Raw genomic sequence first — 21,917 nt, forward strand, 5'->3', positions numbered from 1 at the left:
ACTCGAGGGAAAATAAGCTGTTTTACTTTATTAATCTTAATTTTCAACATGGTCGATTCAGGAAAGAACTGACACAAACCAACCAGAGAGGTCACACAATACAGTCCAGTGAGGATATACACACATGTCAACAAGCTGTAACAATCAACACAGCACCGTCTGCAGTATGTAGGCCCCCCAAATGCTATTCCAGTAGACAATTGCCATGATTTTAAAGGGGTTGTCTAGCCATCAAAATATTTTCAAACGCTGAAAATGATCAAATAATAAAAGAAATCATGCTTAACCCTACTAACTCCTCCCTGCTCCCATTATGACTTTCGCAAGTGCTTCATAGATTTCTGATCTTTCTGCTCCAGTGATGTGGCATCGACATTGAAATATGACCACTACAATTAATCACTGATGCGTCAGCACCATCAAGCTTACTGCTGGAGGCAATGGTTGGCTGGAGGGATCACATGTTCCTGACGAGACATCATTACTGGAATAGTAAGGACAGAAACCGTGTGGGTCCCTGTAATAAAACAAAATAGGACTATGCTACTTTTATTATTTAGTGGGTAACAGGGGATAACCTGAAAAGCACATTGTGTCGAAAGGAGCAAACCAACACCTCCACCTTATCTGCTCTGAGGTCTGGGGGTATGTGAAAATTGTAGACCATCATAAAAATAGGGCAGCAGCGGTGGTGGGGTCCAATTGCTAGATCCAGGTTTCAGTGCGAGACGTAAGATGAAAGATTTTGTCCACTACTTTTACATTGACAACCTATCCTTAGGTCAGGGTTATCGGTGGCGACTTCCGGACTGAAGTACTCATTTGCGGAGCTGACCGTCTTCTGACAGTGTCCACTGCAGGGTGCTGCATATCCACCTCCTATTGATTTAAATAGGAAGCAGATGTGCAGTACCCTGACTTAGCCACTGTCAGAAGACAGAACAGCTCGGCAAGTGAGTGCTTCCAGACACCGCTGACCAATAGCAGCTGAATGGCAGGGGTGCCGAGTGTCGAACCCCAGCCAATCAGTCATTGGTGACATATCCTAAGTATACATCATCAATATAAAATTAGTGGACAATCTCTTGAAGGGAAATAAAAAGGAAGAAGTTTGTTGCACACTGAGCGTGAGTTCCAGATGGCAGAATTAAAAGAGACAGAAGAAAGCATGTTATTCACATTGGTCTTGAAGAGGGGACGTGCTGGAGTCAGATGCTTTGATTCATGAAGGGGTTCATGCTTGTCTGTGAATCTGGAGCATTTGATGAATGGCATGTACCACTGTGTGCTATGTCAGAAATCTCACTCCAGTCAGGTACTCAAGTGAGATTTCTAGCATAAGGAACAACACAGCAGATCATGAATTAGAGGAGCTGTGACATCACACCCCAGCCGCAACCCCAGCCAGCCACTGCAACGCAAAAATGGAAACTGGCATGAAAACGTCAAGTCACAAAATGTTGGCAAAACTCAGAGTTGCGCTTAACGTTTGTAACTTTTCAAAGCTTTTAAATCAGAATTCTGGTTTGATGAATCAGGCACATTGCGTCACGCTGAAGCGATGCAGGTATGTGCAGACTCCACGAGGGGGCGTGGGGGAGAGGAAAAGAGGTCGCACTTGCCGCACCGCAGCACAATGCATGTTGCACTGCGCTACCAGGTGGCGCCAGAGAGTGGTCAAAAGGAGCCAAGTCAGTAACAGTCGGTAAGCATACAGTTTAAAGAGGAAAACAGAATTCGTAGTCTAAATATAAGCCGAGGGTCAGAACCAGCCAGGAGCAAAGATACCGGAGATGTGAGACGGAGAACAGAGTCAGAGTAAGCCAGAAGGTCAAAAGCCAGACAGACGTGTGGTAGCAAAGACGGGAGGCAGGAGACAAAGTCAGAGTTCAAGCCGAGTCAAAAAAACAGAGGAGATACACACCAGAGTCACACTAGGTCAGGTACAGGAGACAGGTCAGGCACCGGTAAGGGAGGTCGGAGGCAAAAGGAACACTGGAGTCTAACAGGTTAGCAGCCCCAGCAAGCCCAAAACTATCACCGACAAAAGCTGTCAGCAAGAGCACCAAGAAATAGCCACTCCCAAATCAAAGAAAGGGAGAAATAGTTAACGCCACCATGACCAGGCCAGAGTAGAAGAAACAGAAAGCAAAATCCGACCCGTATCATGACACATTGTGTTTACACAGCTGATCAGTGGGGCACCAGGTGTAGGATCCACACTGATCTACTATTGATGATTATTATTATTATTTATATCGCACCATTGATTCCATGGTGCTGTACATGAGAAGGGGTTACATACAAATTACAGATATCACTTACAGTAAACAAACTAACAATGACAGACTGATACAGAGGGGCGAGGACCCTGCCCTTGCGGGCTTACATTCTACAGGATTATGGGGAAGGAGACAATAGGTTGAGGGAGACCAATCTTGTAGATAGGTCATCAAATACCTATGCCCAGATAACTCCTTTAGCTCTTTATGGGCATCTTGTAAACAAATCTCATCTTGTCATCTCTCATTGGTTTTGGTGCAAAGAGCTGACATATAAAGAAGTCTGGAGACAATGACTGCAATAGGAGCTTGGTAATACATTTCCCATTCTGTTCCCCTCACAATATTCCCCATGGAGTTTAACAGAATGTCTAATTTACTGGAGTGAAATTGAGATATAGCGCCATAAACAATGTCAGCGGCAAGGTAATTAATTGGACATACCATATGCTCCACATTGTGTCTCCTTGGCAAATAATTAAACTGATATGTATTTGCGTTTGAATATCATGTTTCGCTTACAGTAGGTCTTGGAAGATAATAATCTGTCAAATGTTAAATAGGAGATTGTCACTTGCTTAGGTAATGAAGCAATCTGTGACAAGAGCAGATATTTTTAGCATAAGATTTTGTTTTTGGCTCCAAAGTTTAGAAGAGTTAGACTACATTAGAAAATACTTGGATAATAAAACACTGAACCAAGGTGGGAATATATAGTATAAACACCAATATGTAGTCATTATTATCTCAGAATGACTTGGACTACACATGGATTGTGTAACTCATAGCTTCTGCGGCTTAGTGGAAAATCTGTAACACAACTCCTAGTCTATCATGTGCCATTCAGAAAAAGGGGACTTTGGGAACTTTCAGAGACACTAATTCCAGCAATGTATCACTTACTGGCCTGCTTTCTGTACTTTTTTTTAATAAAAAGTGTTCAGAATGCTGAGCTCTGTATAACTCCGCCCACAGCACTGATTGGCAGCTTTCTGTTTACGCTGTGTGTAGGCAGAAAGTTACCAATCAGTGGTGGGGGCGGAGTTATGCAGATTCCCTTTAAGCATCTTGTGAGTTGACTTGCCCCCTTTTCTCTCGTGATCATGGGGTCTCTGCAGTCAGACCATACTAATCAGCAAGTAATAGCATATTCATGGTAGATTCCATAAATTAAAGCTTTCCAAAGATGCTCAGGGGGAATTTATCATATTTTTTACAGCTATTTTTCTCCTCTTTGGTCTTTGGATCAGTCCTTGGTCCAATGCTGATGAGGCCTCATTGCCCGCATGTGCACGTGTGTGGGGCGACACATGATATTGTCATGACCACGTGATGTCTAGTTAGTACTGAAAGATGTGGATCAAAGACTGTTCCAAAGGAAGCGGAGACCGGAAAGAGAGAGGAGTCAGTGGGACAGTTGAAGGGTGGAGTAGGACAGGTGAGTATGACCTTTGCTTATTAAACTTGGGATCTGGAAAGACCGAAATAATAAACTATTTAATCCAGTTTTCTTTGGGCCAGAGCAAATCTGCCCAAAATGAATTTCAGAAGATTCAATCTTCTCTACCCAGCACAACAAGCAAATCGGTGACATTGATTTAATTGGACACTGTTTAATTCTTCACTCCCCTGCGGAGCCACTGTAGAAAAATTAAATACTTGCTGCTCGATTTCTCCCCAGATTGAGTGTTCTAGAAGCAAAACAACTGTTCATGTTATTTCTTCATTAAAAGGAATACCACACTGAATGCAAGTATCCTACAATATTTCATTTTCAGTAACATTTATTTTTTAGATTGTCCTTCAGGCTAAACGTGGTGTCAGTTATGTCGGAGATGTCAGCGTGGATGATATTTCTTTTGAGGACTGTTCACCAGTACTAGTAATGGACAAGCAATGTACACCCGAGGAGTTCAGGTGCTCCAATAAATATTGCATTCCCAAGAATAACATGTGTGACTTTGTCAATGACTGCTCAGATAACTCTGACGAGGACCAGCACTTGTGTGGTAAGTGACTACAAACTGGGCAATCGAATGGCAATAATTAGATTTAACACAAATCATTCGTACATTTTTATTCACATTTTTACGCATTTTATTGCTCAGGGCTCATATACGCAAACATTATACAGCCAGGAACAGTTTCACAGAAAAGTATTCTGGTCCACCAATGTAGAGCTTTCAATTTGCTATTTTTGGACAATGTTCCTGTTTAAGCCCACATTAAGCAACAGCGTTCCTGAGGAATCTTAACCCAATTCTTATGGGCAAGGACCTCCAGTTCAATAATATTGATAATAATAACATTGGACTTCATAACTCATAGGATCATAGAATGTTAGAGTTGAACAGGACTTCCAGCGTTATTGTGTCCAACCCCCTGCTCAATGCAGGATTCACTAAATCATCCCGGACAGATGTCTGTCCAGCCTCTGTTTGAAGACATACATTGAAGAAGAAATCACCACCTCTCTTGGCAGCCTGTTCCACTCATTGATCACCCTTGCTGTCAAAAAGTTTTTTCTAATATCTAATCTGTGTTTCCTCCCATTCAGTTTCATCCCATTGATTTATAGGTTTTCCTTGTGCCAATGACAATAAAGCTGATCCTGCTAAAGTGTGACAGACCTTCAGATATTTGTAGACAGCTATTAAGTCTCCTCTCAGTCTTCTCTTTTGTGATCTAAACATTCCCAAGTTCTTTAACTGTTCCTCATAGGACATTGCAGACGAGTCACCATTCTGGTCACTCCTCTCTGAACTTGCTCCAGTTTGTTCATATCTTTTTTTAAATGTGGTTCCCAGAACTAGACACAGTATTCCAGATGAGGCCTGACCAAGAAGGAGTAGAGAGGAATAATTGCTTCACATGATCTAAACTCTATGCTTCTGCTAATTCAACTCAGAATTGTGTTTTCCTTTTTTGCTACTGCATCACACTGTTGACTCATGTTTAGTCTGTGATCTATTAGTATACCCCACATGTGATGTTGCTTAGCCCTATTCCTCCCATTCTTTACATGCTTTTTTCATTTTTCTTGGCCAGATGTAGGTCTTTGTATTCTGCCTGCTAAAAACCATTCTGTTAGTTGCTGCCCACAGTTTCAGTTTACTAGATCTTTTTGAATCCGCTCTCTATTCTCTAGTATTAGCTATCCCTCCTAGCTTTGTGTAATTAGCAAATTTGATCACTTTAGTCTCAAATACTTCATCTAAATCATAGATAATGATGTTGAACAACACTGGGCCCAGGACAGATCCCTGTGGTACCCCACTTGAGACATTCTTCCAACTGGATGTGCAGCCATTTATGACCACTCTTTGGGTCCGATCACTAACTAGTTATGAATCCACTTATCAGTTGCCTTGTCCATTCCATGCTTTGTCGTTTTTTTCAATATGGATAGTATGAGATACTTTGTCAAATGTTTTGCTGAAGTCAAGATATACTATATCTACTACGTTTACCTGATCCACTCAGTCAGTAATTCTGTCATAGAAGGAAATTAAGTTAGTCTGACATGACTTATTAGGTAAAAATCCCATGCTGGCTCTGGTTAATTACTTTATTCTCATCCAGGTACTTGCATAAATGTTGTTTAATAATTTGCTCCTGGACCTGGAAGACACAGCGGTGCACGGCGGTGGAACGGGGACAGGTGAATATTGCAAGTGCCGGTGTCCTGAGCCAGCTGCGACTCCTGCACCTGGCCCCCATAGCATGCCATGCCCCCCCCCCTGCTCATGACACTGGCAGCAGACCCCCAGCGAGGAGAGGTGAGTATGTCATTTTTTTTTTATCGCAGCAGCATATGGGGCTTATTATTCTATGGAGCATCTTATGGGGCCATCAACCTTTATGCAGCATTATATGGGGCATAATATTCTATGGAGCATCTTATGGGGCCATTAACCTTTATGGAGCATTATATGGGGCATATTATTCTATTGAGCATCTTATGGGGCCCTTATGGGATCATGAACTTTATAAAGAATTATATGGTGCTCCTGATTCAATATGGATATTCAAAAACATTTAACCTACTGATGTCTCAATTAATTTTACTTTTATTGGTATCTATTTTTATTTTTGAAATTTAACAGTAGCTGCTGCATTTTCCACCCTAGGCTTAAACTCTAGTCAATAAGTTTTCCCAGGTTTTTGTGGCAAAATTAGGGGTCTCAGCTTATACTCGGGTCGGCTTATACTCAAGTATATACAGTACTTTTGACATACCCCCAAAATCCCTTTTTATTGGTTTTGTCATCTCTTTCCAGCCTTAATTCATTATCAGCTTTAGATAATCTGATCCATGCACTGCAGACAGCATTATATTCTTCTTTAGATATGCCTCCCTCTTCCCATTTGATAAACATTTTTTTCTTCATTTTTAGCATGTATTTAAGTTCTGTGTTCATCCATACTGGTTTCCTTAAAAGCTTCCTATTCTCCCCTCTTTTAGAGATTGTTAACAATTGTGCTTTGAGAATCTCATTTTTCAAAATTCCCTATCCTTCCTGGTTATTTCTTTCCTTAAGGACATCCAGCCATTGAATCACTCCTATCCTCTTCCTGAGTCCCTTAAAAATCCGTCTTTCTGAAATCCAACCTTGAAGTCTGAGTCTTCACGGATCTTACTCTAGATATCCAAAATTCTATGATAGCATGATTCCTGCCTCCTTGGGTTCCAGCCACCCTTACCTCCTCAACCATTTCCTCCCTGTTTATAAGAATTAGATCCAAGGTAGCAGATCCCTTTGTTTTCTTTTCTAACTTTTGAAAATAAAGCTCTGACTCACAAATTTCAGCTTAATTTATCAAAAATATTTTAAAAAATGGTTAATGGCATCCTCACATATCATTAAATGTAACACTATGATGTATAGAAGGATACTGTGTTACATTTAATGATATATAGGAATGTAAATGAGTGTTTTAAAATATTTTAATAAAGTGGTATTTTTCCTATTCTATTCTTCATAAAGTAGGGCCCCTTACCAACATTTTCGAGGCCTTTCTTGCTCACAGAAAGTATATTGTTTTCTTTTCTGATTTTCTGATATTTGGTATCATCTTGTCCTCCACATGCTACAGGTTTCCAGTTCCTGAGGAAGCAAAGCATCCCTAAAGCATGACCAACCCTCTGCCATGCTTCACCATATGCATCACTGAGTTACATTCATTTTTTACTGTAGGCATTAGCTGGCCTCCATCATGCTTCTCTGTAGGCATTACACAGCCGCCACCAAGCTTCACTGTAGGCAGTGTGTTTTTTTAGCTTATGTGGCTTATTTATATAGCTTTACTTTGCTCCTGGGGTTATGTTTATTGGAAGCCCTTGGAAAACAGTGTCCAAACATAATTTCCTATTTTGCACCCACTAAAAGCAACCCTAATTATGGATCTATAATACAGCAGCTTTAGAAAGTTATAGCTCAATACTGTACCTCTTTTTTCCTCTGATGACATACTGAGTCGTAGAGAGGCTGTTTTTCTGGTTCCTCTGAAATTGAACAGAAACAAATATTTTCCCATTTTCCATCTGATGCTGTATTGAGGAGATTGGTTTTAACAAAGAATACTTTCATAATTTGGTGTAATGGGTACCATATGGTGATGTACAGAGTACATGTGACTCCATAATGCAGGAGCTAACAGACTATAGATAAGTTTTAAACATCCAATAATTCTATACACATGGATCCACATATTTAGTATTGAAGACACTGTGATTTTAATATCCGGCCAGATGTCCTCCTCATAATAGATCTAACTAATTGACAGTGACCTAACCCATAATTCCCAGGGTTGCATACAGAAATTCCCAATAGGACTATACACAAAGTCTTCATTTTCCCTGCAGTCCATGTTACATCCCTTTAGAGAAGAAATCATATTTTTGTTTATCATCATATTTTGGGGGGATTGGATCGTAAGTAATAAAATAGCACTGCAGAGCAGATTGACTAGTAGTCCACAGGAGAACAGATTGATTTCCAGCACAAACAGTATATTGTGTGATTTCCTGCTGTCGTCTTATGAAAATGTGAAACTTTTTTTCACTGAAGTACATAACTAGGTTAACCGCAACAGAACTGTAATAACAAGGCGAGACATTACCACAGTGAGGAGTCATGCATGCAGCCACATTACTGCTCCGTTCAAGTTGTATGAATCCATAATAGGGTCTCCATAGCCATACTTATCTGGGGCTACCTACTATATCTCTTTATTTTGCTCAGCTGGATAATGTGATTTTTTATTTGTTAAATGACTCATTGAATACAGCAGATGTTACTTCCAAGGCCATTGTGTACCAGGAAGCTGACGATTCCTGAACTCTTCACATTTCTTTGAGGACTAAACTACTCAACAATACTGGCTTCAGGTCAATAATGAACCAGTATACAACTAGTGTGCCGTACCATCATATTCTCCCCTACGAAAAATGCCTACAGGAAAGATAACTTTTATCTTAAGTGCAATTAATAAATGCTGATGAGTGATGTCACCACCGGCGGCAATTTCCGCTGGTGGTGGTATCTCCTAAGGATGCCCCGTTTACAGTGGAAAATTATTTCAATAATAAATATAAGCTAATTGCAATCATTTTTCAACATTCTGATGGACATTTCTGTGAATAAAGTGAAAACTTCCATGTTTCTGCGTTCCTGTAATAAGACTACATGGAGGTTTTGCCCTTTGTGTAGATCATGTGATGTGTAGACTTAAACTAATGTTATTTGACTGATGTTATAATTTATTGTACAGCTACACCAGTGAATGTCACTGATTCACATTGTATTTGTGTGTACTCTCTAGACTCCTATTTTGGACGTTGTAATTTTGAGTTTGATCTTTGTGATTGGAAGCAGAATGGTACCGATGATTTTGACTGGAGCATTCGAGCTGGAAGCACCCCGACTGTTGGCACTGGTCCAGTGACTGATCACACTTTACAGAACCCATATGGGTTCTATATTTTTATCGAAGGATCATTTCCACATTTACCTGGCCAGAGTGCTAGGCTTTCTGGACCAATGATAAGCAAGTGGAGCAGAAACTGCACGGTATGTTTGACCTCTGAGAGATCATCAACTTCCGAGACAAAGTGAAAATTAAAATCTATAAAGTTTTGATCTATCACAACTCTTCTGAATTATGCATAGCACAAGGATACACCGAAACTGTAATTGGGCTTATCACGTCTGTGATCTTTATCCAAAGATGAGAACATTCTTTATGATCTACTGATCTAGGAGAAGGAAGAGAAGTGCCATTCCTTTTGTGTACCTTCAACTCGCAATTCAAAAAACACAAATACGGAGGTCAAAATGTCAACAACGCATTAGTGAATTTATCATCTCAGGGACTTTTATTATGCACAATTTATCATGAAAAAAAACAAAGAAAAAGATTAATTTTAGGACAATGGATATGTAATTTGTTCTCCACATTTTTTAAAATTACAAGTGATACACATGTTGAGTTAGTAAAACAATGCGTATGTGTTGGAATCTGTTATGTCTTCAGGCATCACTACCCCTGAAGACATATACAGTAACTAATTTGTGATTTTCTGAGTTGAGCTAGAATTCTGAAATCAAAAATCTAAATTTTAAGAGAAATTGACAAAATTCTATTTCCCATTGGAGCCAATTTTCAATTTTGATGTTTAGTTTTTTATTCTCCTTCTTCCAAGAACCGTTACTTTTTCATTTTTTCCATCAACATGGTTCTTTCAGGACCTTCTAATTACTCCCCGCAATTTGTGGGGATCCCAATATTTGGACCCCCTGCAATCAGTAAATAGGGGATAACTTACAATTACAATTTGTTTATCTATAAGAAACATTGAATAATACCTTTTAACTAGTTCTTCTCTCAGCACGGTGGTTGTCTTCTTTTCCACAGATCTTCTTTTACTTTCACATGTATGGTGAAGGTATTGGATCACTGACCATATCTCAGGTAACAGTGAGTGGTCGTCAGAATCTGCTTTTAAATTTGACTAGGGATCAAGGAAATTTCTGGCAGAGAAAAGAGCTACCACTCAATAGTCTGGAAGAAGATTTCTACATCACTTTCGAAGGGAAAATTGGCCGAAATCAAAGAGCAGATTTAGCTCTGGATGACATTGTTCTCACAAATGAGTGTTTTCCATCCTCGGCAGTAACCCCAAGTCCTCCAAAGTACAGACCTGGGAAAGGTAGGACTTCATAGCTTCAAATGTCTTGACTTGTCTGATCTGATTAGCAGGGATGTAAACTATTAGTGGTTTTATTCTCTAGCAGCTATAAGATAAGCCTATTTGGCTAGATTTGCTTGTAGTAAAGTGGGTACCTAATGCCACATTTTTTTTCTCCCAGAAAATTGCCCAGTAGGATTTTTGGAATGCGAAAATATAAAATGCTTCAGACCAGAACAGTTGTGCAACTTTATTGATGACTGCGGGGATAATACAGATGAAATACAATGTGGGACCTCATGTACGTTTGAAAATGGCATGTGCGGGTGGAAAAACTCAATAGCCGACAATTTTGACTGGATTTTAGGAGGATATTCATCTCAGTCTCTGAGACCTTCTATGGACCACACATTTGGAAATAAAAATGGTAAGATGTACCATATGCATTATGAGTCAGCATATATAGGGCTATAACAGCAAAAAAGGTGTTCGGGATCATAATGGTTGATGGGGTAGATGCACAATTGGGAAAATAAGTATTTGATACACTGCTGAGTTTTCAAGTTTTCTCACCTACAAAGAATGGAGAGGTCTGTAATTTTATCTTAAGTACACTTCAAATGTGAGGGACAGTATCTAAAAATAAAAAATAGAAAATCACATTGTATTTTTACAAAGTTAATTTGCATTTTATTGCATGAAATAAGTATTTGAAACAATAGAAAAACAGAACTTAATATTTGGTACAGAAACCTTTGTTTACAATTACAGACAGAAGTCAGATGTTTCCTGTATTTCTTGATCAAGTTTGCACACACTGTAGCAGGGATTTTGGCCCGCTCCTCCATATAGATCTTCTCTAGATCTTTCAGGTTTTGGGGCTGTCACTTGGCAACATTGAGTTTCAGCTCCCTCCAAAGATTTTCTATTGGGTTCAGGAATGGAGACTGGCTAGGCCACTCTAGGACCTTGAAATGCTTCTTACAGAGCCACTCCTTAGTAGTCCTGGCTGTGTGTTTTAGGTCATTGTCTTCCTGGAAGACCCATCCATGATCCATCTTCAATGCTCTTACTGAGGGAAGGAGGTTGTTGGCCAAAACCTTGCAATACGTGACTTCGTCCATCCTCCCTTCAATATGGTGCAGACTTCTTGTCCCCCTTTAAGAAAAGCCCCCAAAGTATGATGTTTCCCCACCAAGCTTCACAGTTGGGACATTGCTCTTAGGGTTATACTCAACCTTCTTATTCCTCCAAACACAGTGAGTGAAATTAATACCAAAAAGTTCCATTTTGGTCTCATCTGACCACATGATCTTCTTCCATGCCTCCTCTGGATCATCCAGATGGTCATTGGCGAATGTCAAACGGACCTGGACATGTACTGACATGAGTAGAGTGACCTTGCATTCCCTGCAGTAGTTTAAACCATGAAGGCGTAGTGTGTTTTTAACTGTAATGTTTGAGACTGTGGTCCCAGCTCTCTTCAGGTCATTGACCAGGTCCTCCCATGTAGTTCTTGGCTGATTCCTGACCTTTCTCAGAATCATCCTTACCCCACAAGACGAGAACTTGCATGGAGCCCCCAGACTGAGGAAGATTGACAGTCATCTTCTATTTCTTCCATTTTCTTATAATTGTGCCAACAATTGTTGCCTTCTCACCAAGCTGCTTGCCTATTATCCTGTAGCCCATCTCAGCCTTGTGCAGGTCTACCATTTTGTCCCTGGTGTCCTTAGACAGCTCTTTGGTTTTGACCATGGTGGAGAGTTTGGAGTGTGATTGATTGAGTGTGAGGACAGGTGTCTTTTATACAGATAAAGAGTTCAAACAGGTGCAATTAATACAGATAATGAGTGCAGAGTAGGAGGCTTCTTAAAGACTATCCAGTCTGTGAAAGCCAGAATTATTTCTGCTTGCTAGGGGATCAAATACTTATTTAATGTAATAAAATGCAATTTAATTATTAAAAAATCATACAATGTGATTTTGTGGATTTTTTTTTAAGATTCTGTGTCTCACAGGTGAAGTGTACCTAGGATAAAAATTACAGACCTCTCCATTCTTTGTAGGAGGGGAAACTGGCCAAATCATCAGTGTATCAAATACTTATTTTCCCCACTGTATTTCTGGTAAAAAAAAAAAGTAGTTTTGTATGTTGCCCATGGTTGAAGCCATTCCTTTACCATAGTACATTGTGGTCGGCTGAGTCAGGCCTAACATCCAGTCACATTATCAGTCTCAGGTTTAGTTCAAGCAATCTGGTGGATAATATATTACATCTTTTACTTTGTCTAGATGATTATGTTCACTATATTTAAAGCTAAACTTTGCTTTCCAAATCTCTTATTGGTTTAAAGAAGTCCTCTACGTCATTAGAGAAAGGTTTGGTTCAGAATGTACGCATCTTTCTCTTTTCTGTGCTTAACCCAGTGTTTGTTGCTAGATTCTAAATACATTTGGGGCACCTTGTGAAACAGATCAATTTTGAGAATGAAAAAATGTATTTACATAGCAATCACTGATGATGAGAAACAGTAGTAGCAAAAATTATTGGCATCCTTGATAGTTTGTTGAAAAAAAACCCTCAATACACGGATATAAAAAGTCCACACTCCCTTGTTAAAATGCCAGTTTTTTAATAGAAAAAATAATAACAAGAAGAATTATTTCAGAACTTTTTTCCAAGGGAAGGAATAAAAATAACAAAACTGAAATAATATGCTTGCATAAGTGTGAGCACCCTCTTTTAATTGGGGATGTGTTCAGAATCAACAAATCACACTTACACTCATGTATAATAATAGGACACAGCGACCATCATTTACAGTGATTCTGATTAACCCCATACAAAGTTTAGCTGTCCTAGTAGTGTTTTCCCGAAATTTTCTTAGGGTTTCTTCACACATCATTGTCTCCGGTACGTATGGTGAGTGGTGACTGTTTTCTCATGTATTGAAGACACACACATAGACCCATTCAAATGAATTGGTCTGCCCACATGTCATTGTGTTTCCACTGACCGTGTGTCCATGGGCAAAACACCCTGACTTGTCCATTTTTTTATCAGCTGCACAGACCGCAAACGTCCCGCCTATGTGCACAATAATGACACACGAATGACATACTTGTGATATACACCAGCGCCTGGGAAAAAGAGGTACAGTTCGTGCTGTTCCCAGGCACCAGGAGCTGAAGGTAGCTCGGGTCATTGTCGCCTGGTCTCCCTGAGATCAGCGCGACCAGGCAGCAATGATGGAAATTGTATTCAGCACCTACTGTCTGCATCATGTGTAAAATAAATAATTCAAAAATAGTTGTGTGGGGTCTGATTTAATTTTCATAACTAGCCGTGGTTGGGGGCTGATGTTTATAATCTGGGAAAGGGGACAATATCCCTCAAGGCTCCCATGCTATTAATAACAGCTCACAGCTGTTTGCTTAGCCTTTACTGGTTAGTTTACCAAGGACCCCAGGAAAAAAATGGCTTAGGGTCCCTCTATAAATTCTAACCAGCAAAGGCTAAACAGAAAGGTGTGGGCTCATATTAATAGGCTGGGAAGGGGCCAGGGATATTGACCCCCCACCCAAACTAAGAACATCATTCTTCAGCTGCCCCAGAAATGTTGCATCTATAAGATGTGCCACATCTGGCTATTAACCTCGCTCTTCCCACTTGCCCTGGTGAGATGGCAAGTGGGGTAATAGGATTGGGGTTGATGTCAGCTGTTTTTTGGCCACTAGAAGGCAGGTCACTGAGGGATCAGTGACCTGTCGGAAGCCATACTGATGAATACCTAATCAGATCACCACATGAAGACCCCACCGACATGCCCACCCCAGAGCACAAGCATACAATTAACTCAAAACTGGAAATAAAGATTAAAGAACAACCACAAGATGGATTTCATCACCCAGATATCAATTTAATCAGTATAACGATGCCGACCTGACACTGTCTGTAGGTTACTGTGCACAATCCTGCTGACAGGTTCCCTTTAAAGCCTGACATGTCACTTGAAGTCGTAGTTGTTGCAGCACATTGATGGAACGGGTCCACCAGAGTGGATCAGCTCTTTGTTTTGAAAATAGTAGAGAGTAGAGGCTTCCCTCTATGGATTGTGTTTGTCTCATGATATAAACCCTTTAAACCTTTAACCTATTTAATTAAAAGAATGATTAGTGATGTCAAATATCTATGTCAAAGGCATTCTTATTGAGAATTAGTGGTGATTTTTGCCATTTCCATCATTTGTCATTTATCAAGTGAAAACAATGACATTTTGGTAATGACACATTTTGATGACGTGGACATAAATAGTACATAAATCAACAAGCTCATAGTTGGCATTATGTCAAACCAAAGACATCTACTGTACACGAGAGACGGAACACATCCGCAATGTTCTCTGTTTTCATGTGTTATAAAGTTCATGGACATATGTATTCCCTTCATGTAGTGGTCTATAAATTAGGGTAATTGGGAGTAATTGATATTCTGGAGTGGAAAGGATGGAGCCAGGTTAATGCTTCTCATGGATTAACCTTGTACAAACTTGCTGTCATTAAAGTTGACCTGTCACCTAAACACGGGAAAGGGATTTATACTATTGACTTATCAAGAATGTCAGGAGCCTTTGAAGATCTTCCTGACTAATATTTATAAGGTTTTTATATTCATGAGGCTCAGGTTCTCAAAGAATTAATATTTATGAAGCCAAAAAAATTGATAACTCCGTTGATACTCCTATATCAGCCGTAAATGAGAGAAAAACGGTGCAGTGCGAAACTTGGTGTTTGAAACATTTGCCAGCAGAGTGATAAATTACAGCTTCTGAGCCCAATGCAAAATCTGTAACATTGCCCTTAGAGAACAAGTGCCACCATAATATTGGTGTTTTATTATGTCATTTTATTCACATCAGTGCATACAGAGGGTTAAAACCACAATTTTAATTTTGGCAATGACTCTGGTAGCATTGGTATTAACGCGTTTCGAGTGACACAGCTCTTGGAATGCTTCCGGTGTGTCTGATGTCAGACAATTACTGAGCTCAGCAGCTTTGCTAATGTAGATGGCACAAATCACTTAGGACTGCTGAGATTACCGATTGGCCGACAAGCTGTTGAGCTTAGTGACTCTTAGAGGTCCATGCTGTCTACATCGGAAGAGCCGCTGAGCTCAGTTATTGTCTTCAGCACTGACGACAAGACATCAACACTGCAAACACCAGGAGATGCGGTGAAGACTCAGTACAGCACCCAGGCTGAGTGAGTAAAGCACTTAAAAACATTTCTGAAAGTGGACAACCCCTTTAATATTTCTAGGCCTTGACTACATTTTAAATTCCTGTTGTTCTGCTTATTTGAGTTATTCTATGAGTTTGATAGGTACACTTATTTCACCTCTCAATGTCCACGCCGGAAGGATCATTACAACTGGGCACATCCACCATGAGAGACCTTTGACCCCTCGCTGCCTACCTATTTGTTTCTGTTTTGTCTATGTAGTGCGTATTGTTTTTTGCTCTTCATTATTCTTTTATATGCATAGATGTATAGATTTATTGAAAATGTTACTTGACATCTCCATGCCTCAAGTTGAGGTAATTCTTTTGAAAATATAAATTGTCTAAGCACAAGTATTTTTTTAACAAACTATTATAAAATGTAACTCTTAATTTTTTCTTGAGGAGTGGAAAAAACTTTGTTAATTATACAGTATAAATTATAATTTACCGTTCGTGAAAATTGATAAATCATCTTTCATTGACTTGCATCATCCAAATTGTTGTCCTCCGATGTGCAATCCTTTATGTGAACACCATTTTTCATAGTACTTGAGAGCAACCTTTTTGCTGACGTGGCAATTCTTGGAATTGACTGTTACTAATTGATCCCATCACTGTTGGCGCACAGTTCTCAAAGTCTTATTGTCATCAAAATTTGTATTCTGTAATCCAACCTCATAATTGGTGTGTAAGCGTAACCATAAAAACTTAATAATCATTGTTTTCTCTGGTTTCCAGCACCACTCTGGTCTCACATGATTGCACTGAAGCTTTGACAACTTGCCATCTACTCCGGTTTCCAACCCCACTGTGGTCCCATGTGACTGCTCTGCATCTTTGCCGACTCACACCACATTTACTGTGTCAGGCTGTTCTGCTTTCCCATTGTAAGTTTAGGAGACTATGAACATGACTCCATAGACTTACATTAACAAAGAAACTTCTGGCCCACACATAAACCCCTATGTGAGCCGGCTAGACTGAATTCAGGTCACTTAAGCCAAAAGAGGACCTGGAGATAGGGAAAATGGTATTTGGTTAGTTTTATAATACACTTACATACATAATTAGGACCGATTATGGGACAAAGAATAGCAGGTAACATTTTTAGTTCTTTTAGAGTATTCTAGGCTGGGTTAAAAAAAGGTGAATAGCAAACCATTTAATGATCGTCGTTGCATAAAAAAACACTTTAAAAAAGTACTAATGCTCCCTTTTCAAAAACCTAATGTATGTGCCTTGATATGGTTCCTCTTGCAAATCGAATTTGTGATGATTTTTAGAAAATTCTCTGAAGCTGGCAAATTCAAACAATTTTCAATTTAATTTGCCTGAATCAACAAAAACTACCCACTACCATTTTAAACAAAACAGAAGATTGCATGAGCCAGAAAAGGGCTCGCATGACCTTTGGTATGATTGCATGGGCTTCACCATAATGCCTAGCAGCTATCACATGACATTGTATAACACAACCAATAATGAGAGACTATCAGAGCCTGTATAAAAGCAGAGGCAGGGAACGCAGCAGCCATTTTATTGTGAATCTGGATTGAGTGCACATAGTTGAGCCCGAAAGTTAGGGAGAGAAGACTTTAAAACACTGAGTAAACTAAACATGACAGCACATCACTGAAAAACATCCATTTGCCCATATATATATATTTTAAAATTACTTTAACATTACTAAGACGGTGTTTAGCTTAAAGAGCTTAAAAATGTTCAGTTCAGTTTGAGGAGACCTCAGAGTAGGGCACAAATGTTTTCAGGGCAATTGGAGGCTTTGATGTACATGCGATTGTCGGTGAGTCGATTCTCTGTGAATTGAATTTTTAGAAGAATTTTACACAGTTGTCAATTTTTTTTATTTCAAATTCATCGATCACCTATAGCAGATACTTCATTGAGTATCCTGCGATCCTATGGAATCTGAAGGACATAACATTGGAAGTTTTTCAACACAGTATAGGCTATAAGATATCTATTATTGTGGTTTTATGGAGTTGCATAATGATTGTGCATGAAACGCAAATGTTTTACTGTCGATAACAATGTTATTAACTACAATGTCTTCTATAACCATTCCTTAAGCTCCCTGTGATTTATACAATAGGTCACTTTTTGTACCTTGAGACATCTTATGTTGGATTACGTGGTGAAAAAGCCCACCTGAAAAGCTCCAAGTGGAAAGAGTCGTCAAGGAATTGTATGCTGACGTTTTGGTACTACATGTCATCAAAAGCTACTGGACAAATACGGGTTCTTATAAATGTAAGAGATATATTTCACAATTTTTTTCCGTAATAAATGGATAATGGTATTCCCATCGCATGCACAGAGCCTTAGGCCTCCCTACCTCCACGCTCACACTGGGGGATCAGACACAATAGCTTGATTTTCATTCACTGTAAGGGCAAATAATTGATTTGCTGAAGAACATAGTATATGAAACACACCCTACTGTGCATTTGCCCTCAACGATAGAAATGCAGGTATCGCTACCAATGGTTATAGAGAGCCTATCTAACATATAAATAATGACTGAAGGGTATTGAATTTTGCACAAAAAAAACTTAAGTTTATTTGCCTGAAGCATTTCCACATCAAGTAATATTTAATCATGGCACTTAAATGTTGGAATAAGATCAAACTATAATTTAACAATATTTCAAAGTTTCGTCTCAATTTCAAGATTCATTTGTGTCATGGGTGAAGGTATACCTGTGTTTAAGTCCAAATTGTACTCACACTGTCTTTATCCCGTTCATTTGATAAGTGCAGTAAATATAAATGGGTGTACTTTAATCAGATTATATTTTGGGGGTATTTGTTTTGGAAAATACTGAACTGTTATGACCCCAATGGCGGAGGGTCTCAGAAGTAATAACCAAGTCTGCAAACACAAAAACCAGCTCATAGGGCAGTGGTAACTAGGCTGACCGTATACCTGATCCTAGCACCACAAATAGCAGCAGCCGGGGAACGTACCTACGTTGGTTCTAGACGTCTCGCGCCAGCCGGAGAACTAACTAACCCTAGAAGGGAAAAGATAGACCTTTCTTGCCTCCAGAGAAAAGACCCCAAAAGTTGGATACAAGCCCCCAACAAATAATAACGGTGAGGTAAGAAGAAAAGACAAACGTAAGAATGAACTAGGTTTTTAGCAAAGAGAGGCCCACTGACTAATAGCAGAATATAGGAAGATGACTTATACGGTCAGCAAAACCCTATCAAAATTTCCACGCTGGATATTCAAGAACCCCCGAACCGTCTAACGGCCCGGGGGGAGAATATCAGCCCCCTAGAGCTTCCAGCAAAATCAGGAATCACATTTAGTACAAGCTGGACAAAAAATAAGATCAATGCAAATAACCAAAAAATAAGGAAGCAGGACTTAGCTTATTTTGCAAGAACCAGGACCAGCAGACAGGAGCAAACAGAAAGGAACTGATTACAACAATGCCAGGCACCAGACTGAAAATCCAGGAAGCTTAAATAGCAACACCCCTGGACTAACGAGCCAGGTGGGTACCAAGCAGAGGAAAGAAACTCAAAGTGTCATGTCGCTAGTGACCACAAGAGGGAGCCAAAAATCCAATTCACAACAGTACCCCCCCTCTTTAGGAGGGGTCACCGAACCCTCACCAAGACCACCAGGATGATCAGCGTGAAAGGCACAAACCAAATCGGCCGCATGAACATCAGAGGCGACCACCCAGGAATTGTCCTCCTGACCATAGCCCTTCCACTTGACCAGATACTGCAGCCTCCGTCTGGAGAGACGAGAATCCAAGATCTTCTCCACCACGTACTCCAACTCGCCCTCAACCAACACCGAAGCAGGAGGCTCAACAGAAGGAACCAAAGGCACAACGTAGCGCCGCAACAAAGACCTATGGAACACGTTGTGAATGGCAAACGACACCGGAAGATCCAAGCGAAAGGACACTGGATTAAGGATTTCCAAAATCTTATAAGGACCGATGAAGCGAGGCTTAAATTTAGGAGAGGATACCTTCATAGGAACAAACCGAGAAGACAGCCACACCAAATCCCCAACACGAAGTCGGGGACCCACACCGCGGCGGCGGTTGGCAAAACGCTGAGCCTTCTCCTGTGACAACTTCAAGTTGTCCACCACATGATTCCAGATCCGCTGCAACCTATCCACCACAGAATCTACCCCAGGACAGTCAGAGGGCTCAACATGTCCCGAGGAAAAACGAGGATGAAAACCAGAGTTGCAGAAAAATGGCGAAACCAAAGTAGCGGAACTAGCCCGATTATTAAGGGCAAACTCAGCCAATGACAAGAAGGTCACCCAATCATCCTGATCTGCAGAAACAAAACACCTCAAATAAGCCTCCAGTGTCTGATTTGTTCGCTCCGTTTGGCCATTAGTCTGAGGATGAAAGGCAGACGAAAACGACAAATCAATGCCCATCTTAGCACAAAAGGATCGCCAGAACCTGGAAACAAACTGGGATCCTCTGTCAGACACGATATTCTCAGGAATGCCGTGCAAACGAACCACATTCTGAAAGAACAAAGGAACCAGATCGGAAGAGGAAGGCAGCTTAGGCAAAGACACCAAATGGACCATCTTGGAAAAGCGATCACATACCACCCAGATGACAGACATGCCCTGAGACACCGGAAGATCTGAAATGAAATCCATGGAAATGTGTGTCCAAGGCCTCTTCGGGACAGGCAAGGGCAAGAGCAACCTGCTGGCACGAGAACAGCAAGGCTTAGCTCGAGCACAAGTCCCACAGGACTGCACAAATGACCGCACATCTCGTGACAAGGAAGGCCATCAAAAGGACCTAGCCACCAAATCTCTGGTGCCAAAAATCCCCGGATGCCCCGCCAACACCGAGGAATGAACCTCGGAAATGACTCTGCTGGTCCATTTATCAGGAACAAACAGTCTGTCAGGTGGACAAGAGTCAGGTCTACCAGCCTGAAATCTCTGCAACACACGTCGCAAATCCGGAGAAATGGCTGACAAGATTACTCCCTCTTTAAGAATACCAGCTGGCTCTGAGACTACAGGAGAGTCAGGCACAAAGCTCCTTGAAAGAGCATCAGCCTTCACATTCTTTGAACCTAGTAAATACGAGACCACAAAGTCAAAACGGGAGAAAAACAATGACCAACGGGCCTGTCTAGGATTCAGGCGTTTAGCAGATTCGAGATACATCAGATTTTTGTGATCAGTCAAGACCACCACACGATGCTTAGCACCCTCGAGCCAATGACGCCACTCCTCAAATGCCCACTTTATGGCCAACAACTCCCGATTGCCAACATCATAATTCCGCTCAGCAGGCGAAAACTTCCTAGAAAAAAAAGCACATGGTCTCATTACCGAGCAACCAGGGCCTCTCTGCGACAAAACGGCCCCTGCCCCGATCTCAGAAGCATCCACTTCAACCTGAAAGGGAAGTGAGACATCTGGCTGGCACAAAACAGGTGCCGAAGTAAATCGGCGCTTCAGCTCTTGAAAAGCTTCCACGGCTGCAGGAGTCCAGTTAGCAACATCAGAACCTTTCTTGGTCATATCCGTCAAAGGTTTAACAACGCTAGAAAAGTTAGCGATAAAACAACGGTAGAAGTTAGCAAAACCCAAGAACTTCTGAAGACTCTTAACTGACGTGGGTTGAGTCCAATCATGAATAGCTCGGACCTTGACTGGGTCCATCTCCACCGCAGAAGGGGAAAAAATAAAACCCAAAAAGGGAACCTTCTGTACTCCAAAGAGACACTTTGAACCCTTAACAAACAAAGCATTCTCACGCAAAACCTGAAACACCATCCTGACCTGCTTTACATGGGAGTCCCAATCATCAGAAAAAACCAGAATATCATCCAGATAAACAATCATAAATTTATCCAGATACTTCCGGAAGATGTCATGCATAAAGGACTGAAACACTGAAGGAGCATTAGAGAGCCCAAAAGGCATCACCAAGTACTCAAAATGACCTTCGGGCGTATTAAATGCAGTTTTCCATTCATCTCCTTGCTTAATGCGCACAAGGTTGTACTCACCACGAAGATCTATCTTGGTGAGCCACTTGGCACCCTTAATCCGGGCAAACAAGTCCGACAACAGAGGCAAAGGATACTGAAATTTAACAGTGATTTTATTCA

The 21,917-nt window shown here is 40.6% G+C and overlaps 1 protein-coding gene across 1 annotated transcript in view; it reads left to right on the forward strand.

Moving 5' to 3' along the window:
* Positions 1–21,917, forward strand: part of MALRD1 (MAM and LDL receptor class A domain containing 1) — a 491,201-nt gene that overhangs the window by 262,400 nt on the left and 206,884 nt on the right. The window contains exons 24-28 of the mRNA XM_077268326.1: positions 4,078–4,291; positions 9,108–9,355; positions 10,200–10,494; positions 10,655–10,900; positions 17,875–18,032. Coding sequence (XP_077124441.1) covers positions 4,078–4,291; positions 9,108–9,355; positions 10,200–10,494; positions 10,655–10,900; positions 17,875–18,032 — 1,161 coding nt within the window. The remainder of the gene's footprint in view (positions 1–4,077; positions 4,292–9,107; positions 9,356–10,199; positions 10,495–10,654; positions 10,901–17,874; positions 18,033–21,917) is intronic.

The sequence above is a fragment of the Ranitomeya variabilis genome, chromosome 6 (genome assembly GCF_051348905.1).
Source record: "Ranitomeya variabilis isolate aRanVar5 chromosome 6, aRanVar5.hap1, whole genome shotgun sequence".
Taxonomy (NCBI): domain Eukaryota; kingdom Metazoa; phylum Chordata; class Amphibia; order Anura; family Dendrobatidae; genus Ranitomeya; species Ranitomeya variabilis.